This window comes from Oratosquilla oratoria, chromosome 9 (genome assembly GCF_046742065.1).
Source record: "Oratosquilla oratoria isolate Oo_2021 chromosome 9, ASM4674206v1, whole genome shotgun sequence".
Taxonomy (NCBI): domain Eukaryota; kingdom Metazoa; phylum Arthropoda; class Malacostraca; order Stomatopoda; family Squillidae; genus Oratosquilla; species Oratosquilla oratoria.
This window is the reverse complement of record NC_134785.1, coordinates 61,675,800-61,691,852: the sequence shown is the minus strand read 5'-3', so window position 1 is coordinate 61,691,852 and position 16,053 is coordinate 61,675,800. Positions and strand designations below refer to the sequence as shown.

The 16,053-nt window shown below is 39.6% G+C and overlaps 1 protein-coding gene across 2 annotated transcripts; it reads right to left on the bottom strand.

The window, feature by feature from the left end:
* Positions 1–383: 383 nt before the first annotated feature.
* On the bottom strand, positions 384–15,484 carry LOC143028487 (UDP-glucosyltransferase 2-like). 2 transcript variants are annotated; one of them, XM_076190663.1, is made up of 12 exons: positions 14,959–15,484; positions 14,244–14,393; positions 11,585–11,710; positions 10,919–11,056; positions 7,828–8,018; positions 6,988–7,083; positions 6,552–6,642; positions 5,912–6,003; positions 5,177–5,310; positions 3,897–4,116; positions 2,822–2,965; positions 384–2,255 (listed from the first exon to the last, which is right to left on the bottom strand). In XM_076190663.1, the coding sequence occupies exons 2-12, from the start codon at positions 14,391–14,393 to the stop codon at positions 2,120–2,122; spliced, it is 1,518 nt and encodes a 505-aa protein (XP_076046778.1). In that variant the 5' UTR covers positions 14,959–15,484; the 3' UTR covers positions 384–2,119. The 2 variants fall into 2 exon arrangements, with proteins under 2 accessions (XP_076046778.1, XP_076046779.1); XM_076190664.1 differs by having other exon boundaries at positions 15,114–15,138.
* Positions 15,485–16,053: the final 569 nt, after the last annotated feature.

The following is a 16,053-nucleotide window of genomic DNA, read 5'->3' as shown; positions in this document are numbered from 1 at the left end:
ACCAAAACTCGTATGCAGGTCTTCACACCTACTGTTTTTGTGAATCCACACACACACAGATAAATATATATATATATGTGTATATATATATATATATATATATATATATATATATATATATATATATATATATATATAACACCACAGTCGGACGAAAAAGAGTTGAGAAAGCGAAACTATATATTTCGATTGTTAACTGCAATCCTCTTCAGTAGTGAAGAGGATTACATTTAGCAATCGAAATATATAGTTTCGCTTACTCTTTTTTTTCGTCTGACTGTGGTATTAGTAATGATTTACAAATGTTACTACATTTCTCACTAGTGATATGTATATATATATATATATGTATATATATATATGTATATATATATGTATATATATATATATATACAAATCATCTTAATACAGTCATTGTATAGAAGAACACAATTAGTAAACATCAAATTGCTATTAGCAAACACAAGAGCTGAGTATAAAGAGGGGCGGAAAAGGTGAAAACGTACTCAAAGGCAAGACTACTATTCACAACGCGATACACTATAGAAGCTGCAACACAGCTGGTTTCCCATGGGGCCCAGGGGCTTTGCTAGGTCCAGAGGTTCCCCTGGAGCAGTGGTTCTTAACCTGGGGTACCTGTACCCCCACGGGGTACGAGGCATGATAGCCCCAGTGCAATGGCACTGTATATTTACAATGAGAAAGTAAATAACGTTTGTATCACTCATCCTTTTCATATGTTTGCATTGTATTTGTATTGGATGGGGGTACGAGGAATTTTTCTGAGATATTAAGGGGTACTAAGGGCACTAGAAAACGTTAAAAACCATTTGTGGCTGCTCTAGGAAGCTGATGTATCTCTTCTAGGGCCTAGAGGAGATACAGCAGCCACAAATCGGTAACTAGAAAGCACTGGATGCCTGACCATTTTATTCAGTGTTGAATAGACCTGCAAGATCTTATCAAACATATCAAGATGAATGGTTGAGGAGTTTCTGATGGTGGATGCGTTTGTCTGCGGCCGAAGCCGCTAAGGCGTTATCACACTGAGCTTCTTTTCCTCCGACTGTCGGAGCAATTGGGAGGGAACCTGATTTGCTGGAGGAAAATGATTTTCCTACAGCATATCAAATTGTTGAAAAAAAAAAGTTGGACATAGTGATTTTACGGCAGAAAAAAGTTAAGGGAGGTGAGCGGTAACGCCGATTAATCTGAGATTGGAGGAAATTTGTTGCAAGAAATGCCTATAGATTGAGTGTCATTGATTTATTCTATGGTATACTCGTTGCATTGAGAAATGGCCGTTAGGGCGGAGCACTGAGAGTCCCCCTGTGCATATAATTATTTTATAATTTTATTTTATATTTTTATAATGTTGCCACATATAATTATATTCCAATTTTTTGTCACACACCACCACTGAGGTAAAAATCAAAGCAATGTTTTCTATATAAAGGTTTCGTTTCCTCGAGTCAGACATGGCATATGAGCAAGGGAAAGCGACGTTGCCCTACATTTATTCTCTGGCCCCGCCCCCCTCACACTGCATTCAGTGTGAGCCGTGCGGGCCGTGTTATCTGTGGAGATGTGGCAACACCGGGAAATCTACTAACCCCGCCTTAGCGGTCACTTCTCGTTGCGCTGACTATAGTGTGCATTAGCTACTCGACGTCAGATCCTGGAAGTAGCTACGGACCACCCATTGTCTGACGTGACCTGCGGTCAGTTTGGCTTGACCTCAGATTCAACCGTCAAGCCACCTGCATCCCGACGGGGACATTTGTCATACAATGTTACCATAAGACAGCTGCTAGCGTAATTTCATCACTTTTAGTGTATATAAATTTATATAAGAATTAAAGTAAATTCTGAGTGTCCATAATCAGTTCCCTAATGTACATAAATGTAAATAATCGGACAGAAGATGTTAGAAAAATAAGTGTGAAATATATTGCTGGCAACCACCACCATTTTCTTAGTCACCTCCGTTTATGGAAAGCACCACTCTCGATGGCGACATAATAAAGGCCAGAAGCCACATATAGTCTATCTCCAACGCCTTCAACCAATGTAGAACAACAGAAGTCAGCCCAGTGTGATAGCCGACCATATCCGGGGACTAATCTGCCTTGGCTTTGGTCTTGGGGCAGCAACAACGTCGAAGGAGGCACCGCAGAAGGGCGAAGGACAAGACAACTACGATGAGGATGACGGTCACCACAGTAAGCCAGATGTCGACGTTGTATAAGAAGAACCTGGAATTGCATGGTAAAGTACGCCTGAGTACAAGGTTATAAAACCCCAAAGTGTCTGAAGACTTCTGATGAAAAAGAGTTATCATAGTTATTCAATTTCGTTTCGAATGCAAGCTCTGTTGAATACAGACCACATGTTTTTCATCGTTTTCGGTGTATGAAGTGTTGCAGAATACATAACACCGTAACGGACTTCTAGCGTACTAATCCAGACTACATTGAAGTGACATAGAGTAATTAAAGTACACCAAGACTCCGCTGATATACTTTACATGTATCAGTATACCAGTTTCAGAGTAAATACAGAAATGTAGACTACACTGAACTGACATAGAAGATGTCGTTTTGTTTGTGAAGGAGTCAGGATAGTGGAAAATTCCACCCCACGCTAGATTTATAATGATTAACTTCATTTACCGTGGAGAAAGAGAGGGTGGGGGGTTTACTTGTAGTCATCATGATGAAAGACTTCATCACACATAAATCTAACATACTATGATTGTATTAAGCCTGAATGACAGTGGTTTGCCAAGAAGAAGGAAACAGAGAGAGAGAGAGAGTTTTACCAGTTCATGTCTGCAGCCGGACAACGTAGGTGGTGCGCTCCTCCATGCCGAAGAACGTAGTCAACCCAGTAGACGACATTCTCCGCTGGAGTCCTCGGCTGATCCCGAAGAATGGCACTCATCCAGCGGGTCTTGTCCCGAAGTCTGCCGATGGAAAAGGCGCCGGTGAGGTTGCCAGGGTGTCACAGTGTCACTTTATCAGACACCAAAGTGCCAGTAAATACGAATTCTTTGGTTTCATAATAAGGTGGCTCACTAAATTCAGTTCTCCCTGACGCCCGCCGAGTTACCTACAACCTTTCTATATCTGTATATATATATATATATACTTCCATCCGTTACCCTTTAGTTACCCTTCTCTCTCAGCTCCTTGTGGACGACGGGTCATCCTTGTCTCCCACCCACTGCCCACGTCAGAAACAATGCAGCAAGGCACAGCACATCCACAGCAGGACCCCACCGTTTCATTTTTTTGGCTACTCACCTTCCTCCTCCTCTCATGGAAGAGTTAACTAGGAGATTAGTGTTGCTCTTATTCCAAGGGAGAGGAGAAAGAAGGTACTCCCATTATTAGTGTCATTAAGCAGTAATGCATGAATCAGCTTCTTCCAGCAAGCCTTTAGTGTTTGTTTGTTCATGTGTTGTACATATTTTCATAGAATATCACCTAAAACCTATCACTACAACATATTGCATCGTCCTGAGGATCTTATCAGGCTTTACTTTGTAATCGTATAAAAGAAAATGTGAATTTGAACCATTCAGCTTGTATGCCATGTTTTCATCCACAGCAGAAGGAACAGAAATTTCATATTCTTGCTGTTTGTTTACTTTCGTCCTAGAAACGGGAACATTTTTGTTTTCCTCATTAGAAATGGTACCACTGAAGTGACACACCCATTTTTTAATCTATTCGGGAGTATTGGCACACCGGTAGAAATGACAACACTGTGTTTATATCCGCTGTAACCAGTAGAATTTCGAAACTGTGAACTAACAGAAGAAAATAAAAATAACGAGCTTCCACCTTTACACGCACCACAGAAATAATTTCAATTTACCACCAAATCATTACCTCGTATCATTCAGGGCCAAATCGAGGGTTGACATCAATGATTCTTCTGTCATGTCCCACCAAAGGAGAGACAGAGCCCATCCCTGGTGAGACCCTTTTTCAACGTTGTGCCTCTGGTCTGAGATGATGGGCATCCCGAGAACGGGAACGCCGTGATAGAGAGCCTCTTGTATGCTGTTTAAGCCACCATGGGTGATGAAGAGCTGGATTTTCGGGTGGGCTGTAGATACACAAGAGGTTTCCTGGTTGTAAATGTTAATTATAACAACAACAACGATGATTGATTGATATGGTTTAACGTCACACACTCCCCCCTAGCGGGAGGTTAGGACGATGCCCCTCACAGAGGGTTTTGTAGCGTGAAATTTAATTAACCATGCTCCTGGTTCAACTTCGCCGGTGGCAGGATTCGAACCGCCCTAACCTCGACCTTTGCCGCAAGTAACGACGCCATAACCCGTTCAGCCAGCGAGCTTCCAATAGCAGAAATAATAATAATGATAATGGTAATTGATAAATAATAATAATAACAATAATAATATTAAATTAGATATCCCCTGACGTTCTGTGTAGCTGTTCGCTCAAAATTGCGTAAGACTTTTTTTTCCCCTATTTGTTCAATATGGAACAGAAGTTTCCAATATTCACCTGGGTACCAGTCCATGCAGATTTCGAGATATTGGAATATTGGGAACTTCTATACCACATTGAACAATGAGGAAAATAAAAAGACTCTTCCGCAATTTTGAGCGATCACCTACACAGATCCAATTTAACAAAATTTGTATGAGAGAGAAGATTACTCCAAGAATAATAATAATGACGATGATGATAATAATAAGAAAATAATCAGGTCGTCTCAGATATTTCCTGTACGCTGAGGTTGAGGAAGATATGGAAGAGATCTCTTTTCTTAAAGTTACCACGGACTCAAAAGAAAAATAGATTAATAAATAAATATTAGATCAAACGTTTTAAATGTCAGACTCAAAAACGTTCCAAGTACCCTAAGGACAGATAATGACAGGGGTGGGATATAATGCAAAATACCTTATCAAGAAGTTTCGGGGGCGGGGGGGGGGGGCAACGTGAGGCCGAAGCCTTTATTAGTACTTGAAAAATCTGTAACAAGCTAAACGTAGTACAAATAAAGGCTCTGTCCTCACATGACATTTATCTCGATAGACTTGTCGGCATCTACCACTTTCATATAAGTTAGTTGTCACTCCTGTTAGCAGTCTCGAATTTGGAAGATAGCTAGAAGAGCTACACATCTGTACCTAGAATATCCTGCTGGGGGAGCCACTTAGACAAGCGAACGTTGTCTGGGAGCCCCTCAAGGTGATCTTCGTTCCACTTCATCAAGACCCTCTGCGGAAGACGTCCGAAGGCCCTCAACAGCGTCAGGAGTAACCTGGAGGCGAATAACAAACTTCCTGAAGAAGTGATGGTGTAGTGGCGAAACTCCACTCGCCAACACCGACCGCGTCTGAGACCCCCGTCTCCCATGCAGACCGAGCCGGGACTGATCACGTCACCAACGCGAGCGGAAGTGCGCGCACTCACCACGGCTCGCAAATGGCCCATAGACAAAGGGAAGACGGCCAATCAGAAGACTAATCAGATACCGGGTCCTGTGAGCCGCTACCAGGATTTAAAAGATGGCCTCTTACGTGTTCTGCTGAAGAGGATCACAGCCAGTGATCGAAATATACGGAAATCGTTATTTCCTCTTTTCTTAATCCAATCAACCGTGGGTCTTTAGTGTATATATGTGTATATATATATATATATATATAATATGTATATATACATATATGATATATATATATATAATATGTATATATACATATATGATATATATATATATATATATATATATATGTATGTATATATATACAGTAAATATCGAAAGAAAAGAGTGTCACTAAATGGAAGGAGTTAACTATGCTTTACGTAAAAAATAAATCATTAAATGGATGGAGGCATGTGTTAACTATGAAAGAAAAACATACTTTTCAGGAATATCTGAAGTCTGGGCGACAGATCCGAGGCTGAAATAGATGAAACCATGTTCCCCTGCTCCTTGCACCCACTCCTCCAAATCCTGTCGAGAAAGCCTTTCGTAGTAAAAAGAAAGAAAAAAGTTTTATCATCAAAAAGCCACAGACAGAGCTGTATGAAGATTTTTTTAGCTTAAACTTTTGTTTAGACATGTTTTTTTCTCACTCTTCTTTTATTCTACTTGATGACAGCTTGTTTTTTTTTATCAACCCCTATAGTAGCAATTAAAACAAATTTTTTGTACGTTGATAACACTAAGCCTAGGATAGTTGTGGGGTCTTACATTACCTAACCTAACCTAACCTAGTCTAATCTGCTTCAATGAAACCTAGGACAATTGTGGATTTTCACCTTAACTAAGCTAACCTAACATAACGTAATATATAATATATATATATATATATATATATATATATATATATATATATATATATATATATATATATATATATATATATATTTTTTTTTTTTTTCTCAAGGATGGTACATCCCCGGACCTCAACCTTGAACACAAGAGACGGTGTCCACCGTATCCCTCTGTTAGAAGTGGCAGTACCCGGAGGAACCTGAGACTTCGAAATCAGGTCTTACCTGAGGGAGGGGCTTCGTGGGGCGTATGTGAAGACCTCCAGCGTGGATAATGTTCATAACGTGTGGCGTTGGGGTTTCCATGGCGAGGTAGCTGCGGACCACAGAGGAAAAGAAACGCCAGTTAAACCCTTGGAGCACACTGTGGGTGTCCTCTAACATAAATGAAATCGTCGAGCGCTTGACAAAAAAAAATCTATTAAAAAGGAAGAAAGTCTGTAGGTGAGGAGCCTACGACAGGAGGCGCTGAGTAGCTGCAACTGAGGCCGTCACCTTTGCCCTATTATGCCACTGCTGGGAAGTAGAGGAAATTGCAGGATTCGAACCCTCAAGTAAGCAAATGCGAGACCAACACGTTTTCGATTACACTGTTGAATTTTTTTTTTTTTTTTTTTTTTTTTTTTAGAAAGGAAAGATGAAGTTATGATTGAAGCCTTACCTGTTAAGAATAAGAAGACTGGCGTTCTTAAAGAAGACTTCGAAGGGAGGCATGCCATCCGGCAGGAGTCCACGAGACTGAAGCGTCTTTACGACTCTGAGGATCAACAGATCGTTGCCGAATTACCATTATTACCGTGACACGTAATTATTGCCCTAGCCAGGCGGGGAGGCGACCCGACATCGGCCCTAAAGACCCAGGGTCTTGCCGCAACTGACAGAGAGAGACAAAGAGAGCATGGCACAGAGAAACAAAAGGAAAAATACATAGAAAAGAAGGAGAGGAATAGAAGATACAAAAAGATTAACAGGAGGATAGCACGAAATTTAGAATTAAAATGTACAAAAAGTAGGAAATACTCGTAAGGTCTTAAAAAAGATTAGTCATAAGTTGCCATTTACATTACATGAGGGTTACAGAAACTGAAAAAATACATATAAATGCTTTCATAGATCTCAAAGGATTACTAAAATTATTTTGTTGGTAGAACAAGAGGGTATTGGCTTAAACTACAACAGCTAATGCTAAAAAGGGTGTCAAGAAATAACAAGGTAAATTGTTAAAATAAAAAAGGAGTGAAGAAAAAAATTACGAATGTAAGAGAAATTAGAATCACTATAAGAATAGCCTCAAATTTAGAAACCGCATGTAGACCCTCCTAGATAAACGTACAGATGCACACAAACCGATTTGCAAAATTAATTTAAGTACTCGTGGCATATTTACTCCAGTCTAGAAAAATAAATAAATCTAGAAGTTTGTCAAACATATAAATTTCCATTATGTTGTTCAATACAATTTAGAAAAAAAAGAAAGATTTATGAAATCACCCATACTTACAAGCCATGCTTCCAAGAGCTGAAGGTTGTTATCAAGAGGTCAAACATGATGCTGGCCGTTCTCTTGACAAAAGACAATGGATATTCTCCTCCAACGAAGAGGTTGGCATTATAGGACGGGAAGGATGGGTTGCCGAACCAACTGTCCACAAGTTGATACTGTCTCATTGGGAGTACTAAGACGAGAGGAACCTGGTAAGAGAGATTTTCTGGGCATGGATTTGATGATAACATGGAGTCAGGGAAGCTGGACCCAGCAATGGTGGAGGCGGTAATAAAGTGACAGGCGTGCAATTACAAAGAAAAAAAAATTTATGTGAAGAAATATGACACAAACAACGATGAAACTGATATATATATATATATATATATATATATATATATATATATATATATATATATTTGTGTGTGTGTGTGTGTGTGTGTGTGTTTGTGTGTGTGTGTGTGTGTATGTGTATTTGGATGTTGGAGAACATAAACACAGGGGAAGGCTCGGAACCCTTCCCCTGTGTTTAAGTTCTCCATCATCCAAATAATTTGTCTAAAATACTTATCAATATATATATATATATATATATATATATATATATATATATATATATGAGTGGAAGGGTGGTGAGATACACACCGAGTAATGTTGGAATGTAAATTTACTGACGTTTCGTCCTTAACAGGACTTCTTCAGAGTATGAGTACATATGCATAAAATCAACATATATATACACGCGTTCATGTCCGCGTTCCTGCTAACCCACGCCACTCGAGTCCGCTTGTTTCCTCATCTCTCGGCGGATGAGTCGTCCGGACATTTGAGACAGTTTGATGAATCCGTCCCTGTGATTAAGGCAAGGCTGAGATGCTATATATGCTGCCTCAACTAGTTTCCTCTTTTTCTTTTCTAACCCCTGTTGTAAAATCTCTACCCCGCTCCAGTTGGGAAGGTGTCCAAGTTGGTCTAAATGAACCACCAATGCGTTGGAAGTGCGGTGGGCTTTTAGGTCGTTCTTGTGTTCGTATGTTCGCTTGTGTAGGCCTCTCCCAGTTTCTCCAAAGTAGCTCAATTCACAGCTGCTACATGGTATTTTGTATACCACGCTATTAGTGATGTTGTCTTTTCTCTCCTTACCTCTCACTATTTCGCCAATTTTCATGCTGGATGAGCTGGCAATCTTCAATCCTGTGTTGCGTAGTAGGTGTCCTAATTCTTCCGTGTGTTTGGAACTGGGAACCACAATAAAGTCACCTTCCTTATCTTCCTTAACCTCACCCTTTTTATCCAATGTTCTGAGTGCTATTTTTCTCAAGCTGTGTAACATTCCTTCCGGGTACCTGAGATCTGTGAAGACTTTAAAAATATATTTGACCTCTCTATCAATATGCTCCTCACTGCATACCCGGAATGCCCTAAGAAAAAATCCAATTATTACTCCTCTCTTGGTTCTCTCGCTGTGTGCCGAGAAGTAATGAATAAGGTCATTTTTGTTAGTTGCCTTTCTGTGGACCGAAAAACTTACCGTGCCATTGTCCTTTCTCCAGATTAGTACGTCTAAGAAAGGTAGCTTTTTGTCCACCTCGTGTTCCACTGTGAACTGAATGTCCGAGTCCACTGAGTTCATCCTATTGAGTAATTTAGAGAAATTGGTCTTCTCTGGAGCAATGACTAGAATGTCATCTACATACCTAAACCAATGTGTCCCTCTCCCGATTATCTTCATGTAATGATCTCTTTCTAAGACTTCCATGTATAACGAAGCTAGGACTGCACTTAGCGGACTTCCCATTGCCAAGCCACGTATCTGACAATATTCTTCATTGTTGAACATGAAGGGTCCGAACTTGACACATAGAGAGATTAATTTAAGTAAATCATTTTTACCCACCGGTAAATCCTGGTCATCCATGCTGCCGATTGCTTCCTTGGCTGCAATTAGGAAGAATTAGGACACCTACTACGCAACACAGGATTGAAGATTGCCAGCTCATCCAGCATGAAAATTGGCGAAATAGTGAGAGGTAAGGAGACCAACTTGGACACCTTCCCAACTGGAGCGGGGTAGAGATTTTACAACAGGGGTTAGAAAAGAAAAAGAGGAAACTAGTTGAGGCAGCATATATAGCATCTCAGCCTTGCCTTAATCACAGGGACGGATTCATCAAACTGTCTCAAATGTCCGGACGACTCATCCGCCGGGAGATGAGGAAACAAGCGGACTCGAGTGGCGTGGGTTAGCAGGAACGCGGACATGAACGCGTGTATATATATGTTGATTTTATGCTTATGTACTCATACTCTGAAGAAGTCCTGTTAAGGACGAAACGTCAGTAAATTTACACTCCAACATTACTCGGTGTTTATCTCACCACCCTTCCACTCATTCTGTCGTCCTTCTGTCCAATACAAGATCTAAGAATATAAGGTCTAACCACTTCCGACCGAATTTCGAGGGAGTTGGCGCAGCGAGCCCGTGAACGTCACTTGGCTGTTCAAAGTGGGGTTAGCGGGTCCTATAGCTGTCAGTTGAAGTTGGTCCGTCGTTCGAAAATGACGTCGCCTTCGCTCGCACCGCTCCACTCAATTATTTATATTCTGACAAATATTATATAAAATATATATATATAATATATATAAAATATTATAGTTCCTGTCTATATATATGAATATATAATATATATGATATATAATATATATATATAATATATAAAATATTATAGTTCCTGTCATCCTTGGCGTTTCACAGTTTTCTTCAATGTATCACAAAGAGAAAATGGACGCATCTAAATGACGTCAGAAGCTGCGCAGAACTACTCCAGCGATTAGACCTCTTTACTTAGACCTTGGTCCAATATATATATATATATATATGCATATATATATAATATTGCTTTCACTGAGGTATAGCAACAACTGAAATTCTGTAGACGTCCTCTACAGGCAACCTAAAAACGAGTTACTCTTGTTATGAGCAGACAAACACATACCCCAAGCAGTAGTACCAACTGTTCAGGGTCATCAGTCATTATATCTCAATTTATCCTGACCATTGTACCCCAGAGTAAAGACATTAACTTCTGCTTCAGCTGATTTCTCCTACCCTTAGATGGTGCTCGAACACGAGAAAGCACTCCGACCAGAACGTTGGCATCATCATGAGGTCGAATGTTTCGTCGAACAGTTGCTGCACCTGAGGAGCCTGGAGCCCGTTGGCGCAAAGCTCTTCCATAATGTCATCCTTGGGAAGAAAGAAAAAACGAATAGATAAGATGACTTCAGCCATGTAATCAATATTTTCTTTTTGGATTTTCTGAATGATGCCTGAAATATTTTGTTCAAATTAGATAATCTTACTATATGTGTATATATATATATATATATATATATATATATATATATATATATATATCTATATATATATATATATATATATATATATATATATATATATATATATATATATATATACCAGACGACTTCGATCAAATTAGAGGAACTCCTGTTCGGTATAATGTTAATATATATTTGCATAAATTCTAAAACGAGTTGACAGATCTCTTAGCTTCCACTACACAGCTCATGACCACCACGACGGTTGGCGCTCTTCGACGATTAACCGTTTACTTGGACCATTACACGATCAAGTCTACGAGGTCGTAGTACTCGCCCAAGTCGTAGATCTACGAGGTCGTACGACTCGCCCACATCGTAGGTCTACGAGGTCGTACGCCAGCCAATGTAGTAGGAGGAGGGGGGAGCGACTTACGTCTGGTACTGAAAAAGCGGCTTGGAAGACGTTTGGCATGTAGGGTGTCAGTTGGAGTTCCGGGAGGGCGATTTCTCGAACTCCTGGCGTCGTGTCCTTCATTTCGTAGGGAGTTAGAAACGTCACCTGAAAAAAATGAATCAGTAGCTCAATAGATAAATGAATACTCATAAGCTAAAACATATTAAACAAGAATAAAATTAAGTAGATGATAAATAAATAGACGATGAATTAGTAAATGCATAGATAAAACAAATAAAACAAAATAGCATAAATAAAATATGTATAAAAGATAGAAGAAATAAAACAGAAATGATCAAACACAAATAAATGAGTAAATACGTAAATAGATAAATAAATAAATTGATAAATAGATGAGTAAATACACAAATGAATACACAATAAATAATGCTAAAGTAAAAAAAAAATTAAATCAGGATGGGGATCGGATCGGAATTGGGAATATCATCGCACTAGAAACGGACTGTCATGGCGTAGGTCTAATCTAGAAATAGATAATTACTATTCTCAACCAATATCAGACCATCCTAAGACACGGTAGACATGACATGCGCACGACAACTCGGGAACAACAGGAACCTGGACAAAGCCTTTGACTAAGTTCAGAGACGATGAGGGCATTATTAGGAGAGTTCTCCTTTAAGGGGGCATCTCAGAGCCGTTTGCCATCATCGACGACTTCGAGTAAGGTTGCGTCCTGGCCGCAACGTTTTTTTGGCTCATGCGAGACGATTTTAATCATTTTTGGGAAGGATAATGTCCTTCAGCGCCAATTATGTCAACATTTCTTATGTAGAACCTGGAACGATGTAGCCTGTTTCAGCGGGTTTGGGAAAAGGCGAATCTCAGTTTTATGGCAAAAGCTCCAGATGATTGGTTGGAGTGTCGTTTTCATCATGTTTTGTTATTCCCAGTGTTGCTGGGAATATAAATAAGGCTTTGAGAACTGTTCCACGTGTTGCAATATTCTTTTCACTGATCCCTATGATTCTGTGGGTCCCACTTTAATAATCGCAAAACAATGATGCCCGTGATTGATTAAGGCCATATTTAATTAAAAAAAAAAGAGAGAGGACGAATTCTGTTGGACTGAAAAGGCGTCTTGAGCATATGGATTCCTCCTACTCATATCGTCTGTTCTTAGCCAGAACAAAACATATTAATAATGTTGTCTCACTCAATGGGATTAACAAAACATCATATGGAAGTAAATCTCTTATTCCTGGTTGTCCCAACGCAGTTTATATTCTGTTTACACCAGACGATTTTCTTGTAACTTCTTCAATACGGTTCAAATATTCGTGCGCACATTAGGTGCCTGACGTACGATGATGCACCGCAATACGTGCATTATAAAATATAAAATTACAGCTGTTATGCTTGTTCTCTTTCACCCAGAATATTTGTAACCACTGAAAAAGTGATCAAGCCAGTCCACAAAATAAGAGGGTTACTCAGCTACAAATACAAAATAGATATAATCAGGCGGTACTAATTCAACAGTCCTTTCTCTATGATGGCGCACTACAAATTTTCGTTTAGCTGATGTCAAACGATTTCATTCTAAATAGGGTATGTGAGAGCAACGGAAGAACTCATAAAAAATTAACTGCACAGTGGTCATGTCATCACAAACAACGCATTGTTCTGGGTGGGTAAGCTTCTAGGGTTATCTGGGCCCCAATTTCGCAATTTTTTCATCACTCATCCAAGACTTATGTGGTCGTCGAGTCTGTCGTCAGACACTTTTATCAAGCCAAAGAAAACGTTCTGAGCAGCGAATTTCTTAAATTTATTTGGATGAATCATTTCGGTGTTCTTGACCAGTTTTAGCTATCGTCAGATTCTAATTATTTGAGGGGATAACCCCTATTTCTCATGTTGTAGATTGTCTCCGAGGATTCACCAGCACTTTCATCATTGGTACCGAGATCGAATATCATGACGGGATCATAGCATAAGGTGAAAGGTGTGGATTAGTGTGGTGTAAATATGGGAACGTGACATCCTGGGAAGCGTATTGACAGAAGATTGTAGATGTGAAAAAGAAATAAAATCAAGGATAGCGATAGCTAAAAGCACGTTTCAGAAAATGAAAGGGGTTTTAACAAACAAGAAAATGTATACAGATATAAGGAGAAGAACAGTTAACACATTTATATGGTCAACACTATCATATGGTTCAGAAGCGTGGACAATCAGCAAAAAATTGCAGGAAAACTTAGAAGCAGTAGAAATGTGGATATGGAGACGACTATTAGGAGTACCATGGACAGTGAAGAAAACAAATGAAAAAGTATTGAGAGAAATGGAGACAGATAGGGAGTTGATGACAACAATAAGGAAAAGACAGTTGCGATTCTTAGGACCTATAATAAGGAGGGAAGGGTTGGAAGAGGTGGTGATGACGGCAATGGTGGAGGGAAGGAGAACAAGAGGAAAGCAGAGGGAGAAGTATATGGACGGGCTGATGAGGGCGACGGGAAAACAACTCAAACCAGCACAGATGTTACAAGTAACTAGGGACCGTGAACGGTGGCGCTCCATGGTTGCCGAAGTCCAAGAGGATATGGCACGACGGTAAAGGTAAGGTAAGGTAAGGACATCCCCGGTGGTTCAACACATACTCTTGACTCACCTCGTGGCCCTGTTTGGCCAAAGTGATGGCCAAGGATGAATAGAATTGTGCATGGCTCCGGAGGGCGACTGGGGCCGTGAACAGGATACGGGCCGCTCGAGCCTCGAGAAGCAGAGTGGCCCCGTAGAGGAGTAACTGAAGAAGTCGCATCTGGTTTGTAACAAAGGAAACTGTTTAGAGGTCTTTTTCTATCGTTACGCATCAGTCTTGTGGGGATTTGGTCAGGCCCGCCATAACAAGTGTAGAGCAATAAATAGTCCTATGAAAACTTTTCATAACAATATAAAATTATAAAGTAACAACATCATAATAATAACGCGTAAAGTTTGCTTTCAGGGTAAGTTAAATGTTTTATAAAAAAAAAAAAAAAAGTAGGCGGTCTTTTAAGGTAATAATTCTGCATGGCCTGCGAATGATGTAAATATCCATATGGCCCTAGGTAGGAAAAATGCCCAACCTCTGGTCTAGCAGAACAGAAAATTATTACCATAGTCCAAACTTGATTAGCTCAGGTTTAAATACAATAAGGATGTTTAAACGATAATGCACTGCCTTAGTGTACCAATAAACGAATAAGTGAATATTTAAGTAAATAAATGGATGAAATTAATATATATATATATATATATATATATATATATATATATATATATATATATATATATATATACTTAAATGAATAAAATAAATCAACAGTTACATACGAATGCATTACCTTCACTGTTGGTTGTTTTGCAAAGACTCCAAGTCACCTACAGAAGAATCAGGAAGAATATTTCAACATACGACTCCTTTGGCGCGGGTGCCACATATCGCTTGTACTCTAAACCTTTGCTACGTTGCCACATCAGAAACGTCTTATCTATTTACCTGATTCTGGAATTACGTTTAACTTCCTCTAACTGAGCGACTTAACTGAATGACTGAGTCTCATAAAGTAAAACGACTAAATACATTTGTGCATAAAACCTTTGGCAATACCAGAGATAACGTAATCCATATCTATCTAATCTTTTGCTCACCAATGTGCTCTGTCACGCTTGATAAGATCAGGGGTGGACTACCTTAGATATATACTTTGGCAGCCTCTTATTTGTTGAACCCTGTTTCCTCGACGTTTTCATCTCTTGCTTATGTGAATTGGTGATGCCTGTTTTCGGTACTTTCGCAAGTTCCCAGAATCACTTGATATGCTACTATCAACCCGGTCGTGTGCCATTTTTGGCACACGTGCGGTGGACGATCCCAGGACTAAAGTATGACAAACCTAACCCAAGGTCTGCTCTCCATATACTGGTTGAAATGCCTGCCGGGTGGTTTTATTTGTCTGGCGGAAACCTGGCGTTAAATGGTTCACATCTACCTCAACATCTCCTCTAATATGAATGAACTACATATTTTATTCTTACTGTCTACAGCCAACAGGTTAAGGTATTTAGTGGAACATCTTCAAGAAATTCTACAACACTCACAATGATCCATCTCCCACCAATTATTACCAAATCAGTCAATCCTTTACTCCAGGTCTCTCTTGCAGAAGAATCGTTGTCTTCAAGTAACCGGCCACAATCACTTGTTTCCCGGCCACCGATGCGTTGGTACTACTTTAATGCCGGGCACCCGGACGTAGTCGTATTGGTGAAATTATTTGTTGTCTTTCAACTGTGTCGATGTCCATGGACTGGGGAAGTGTAAAAAAATAGAGGTCTATTGTGGGGCGCTCGTTTAGTGATGAGCATGTTTTGAGGGTGCTTAGAATAGGTTACTGTAGATATCGGAGTAGAATTATATATATATATATATATAATAT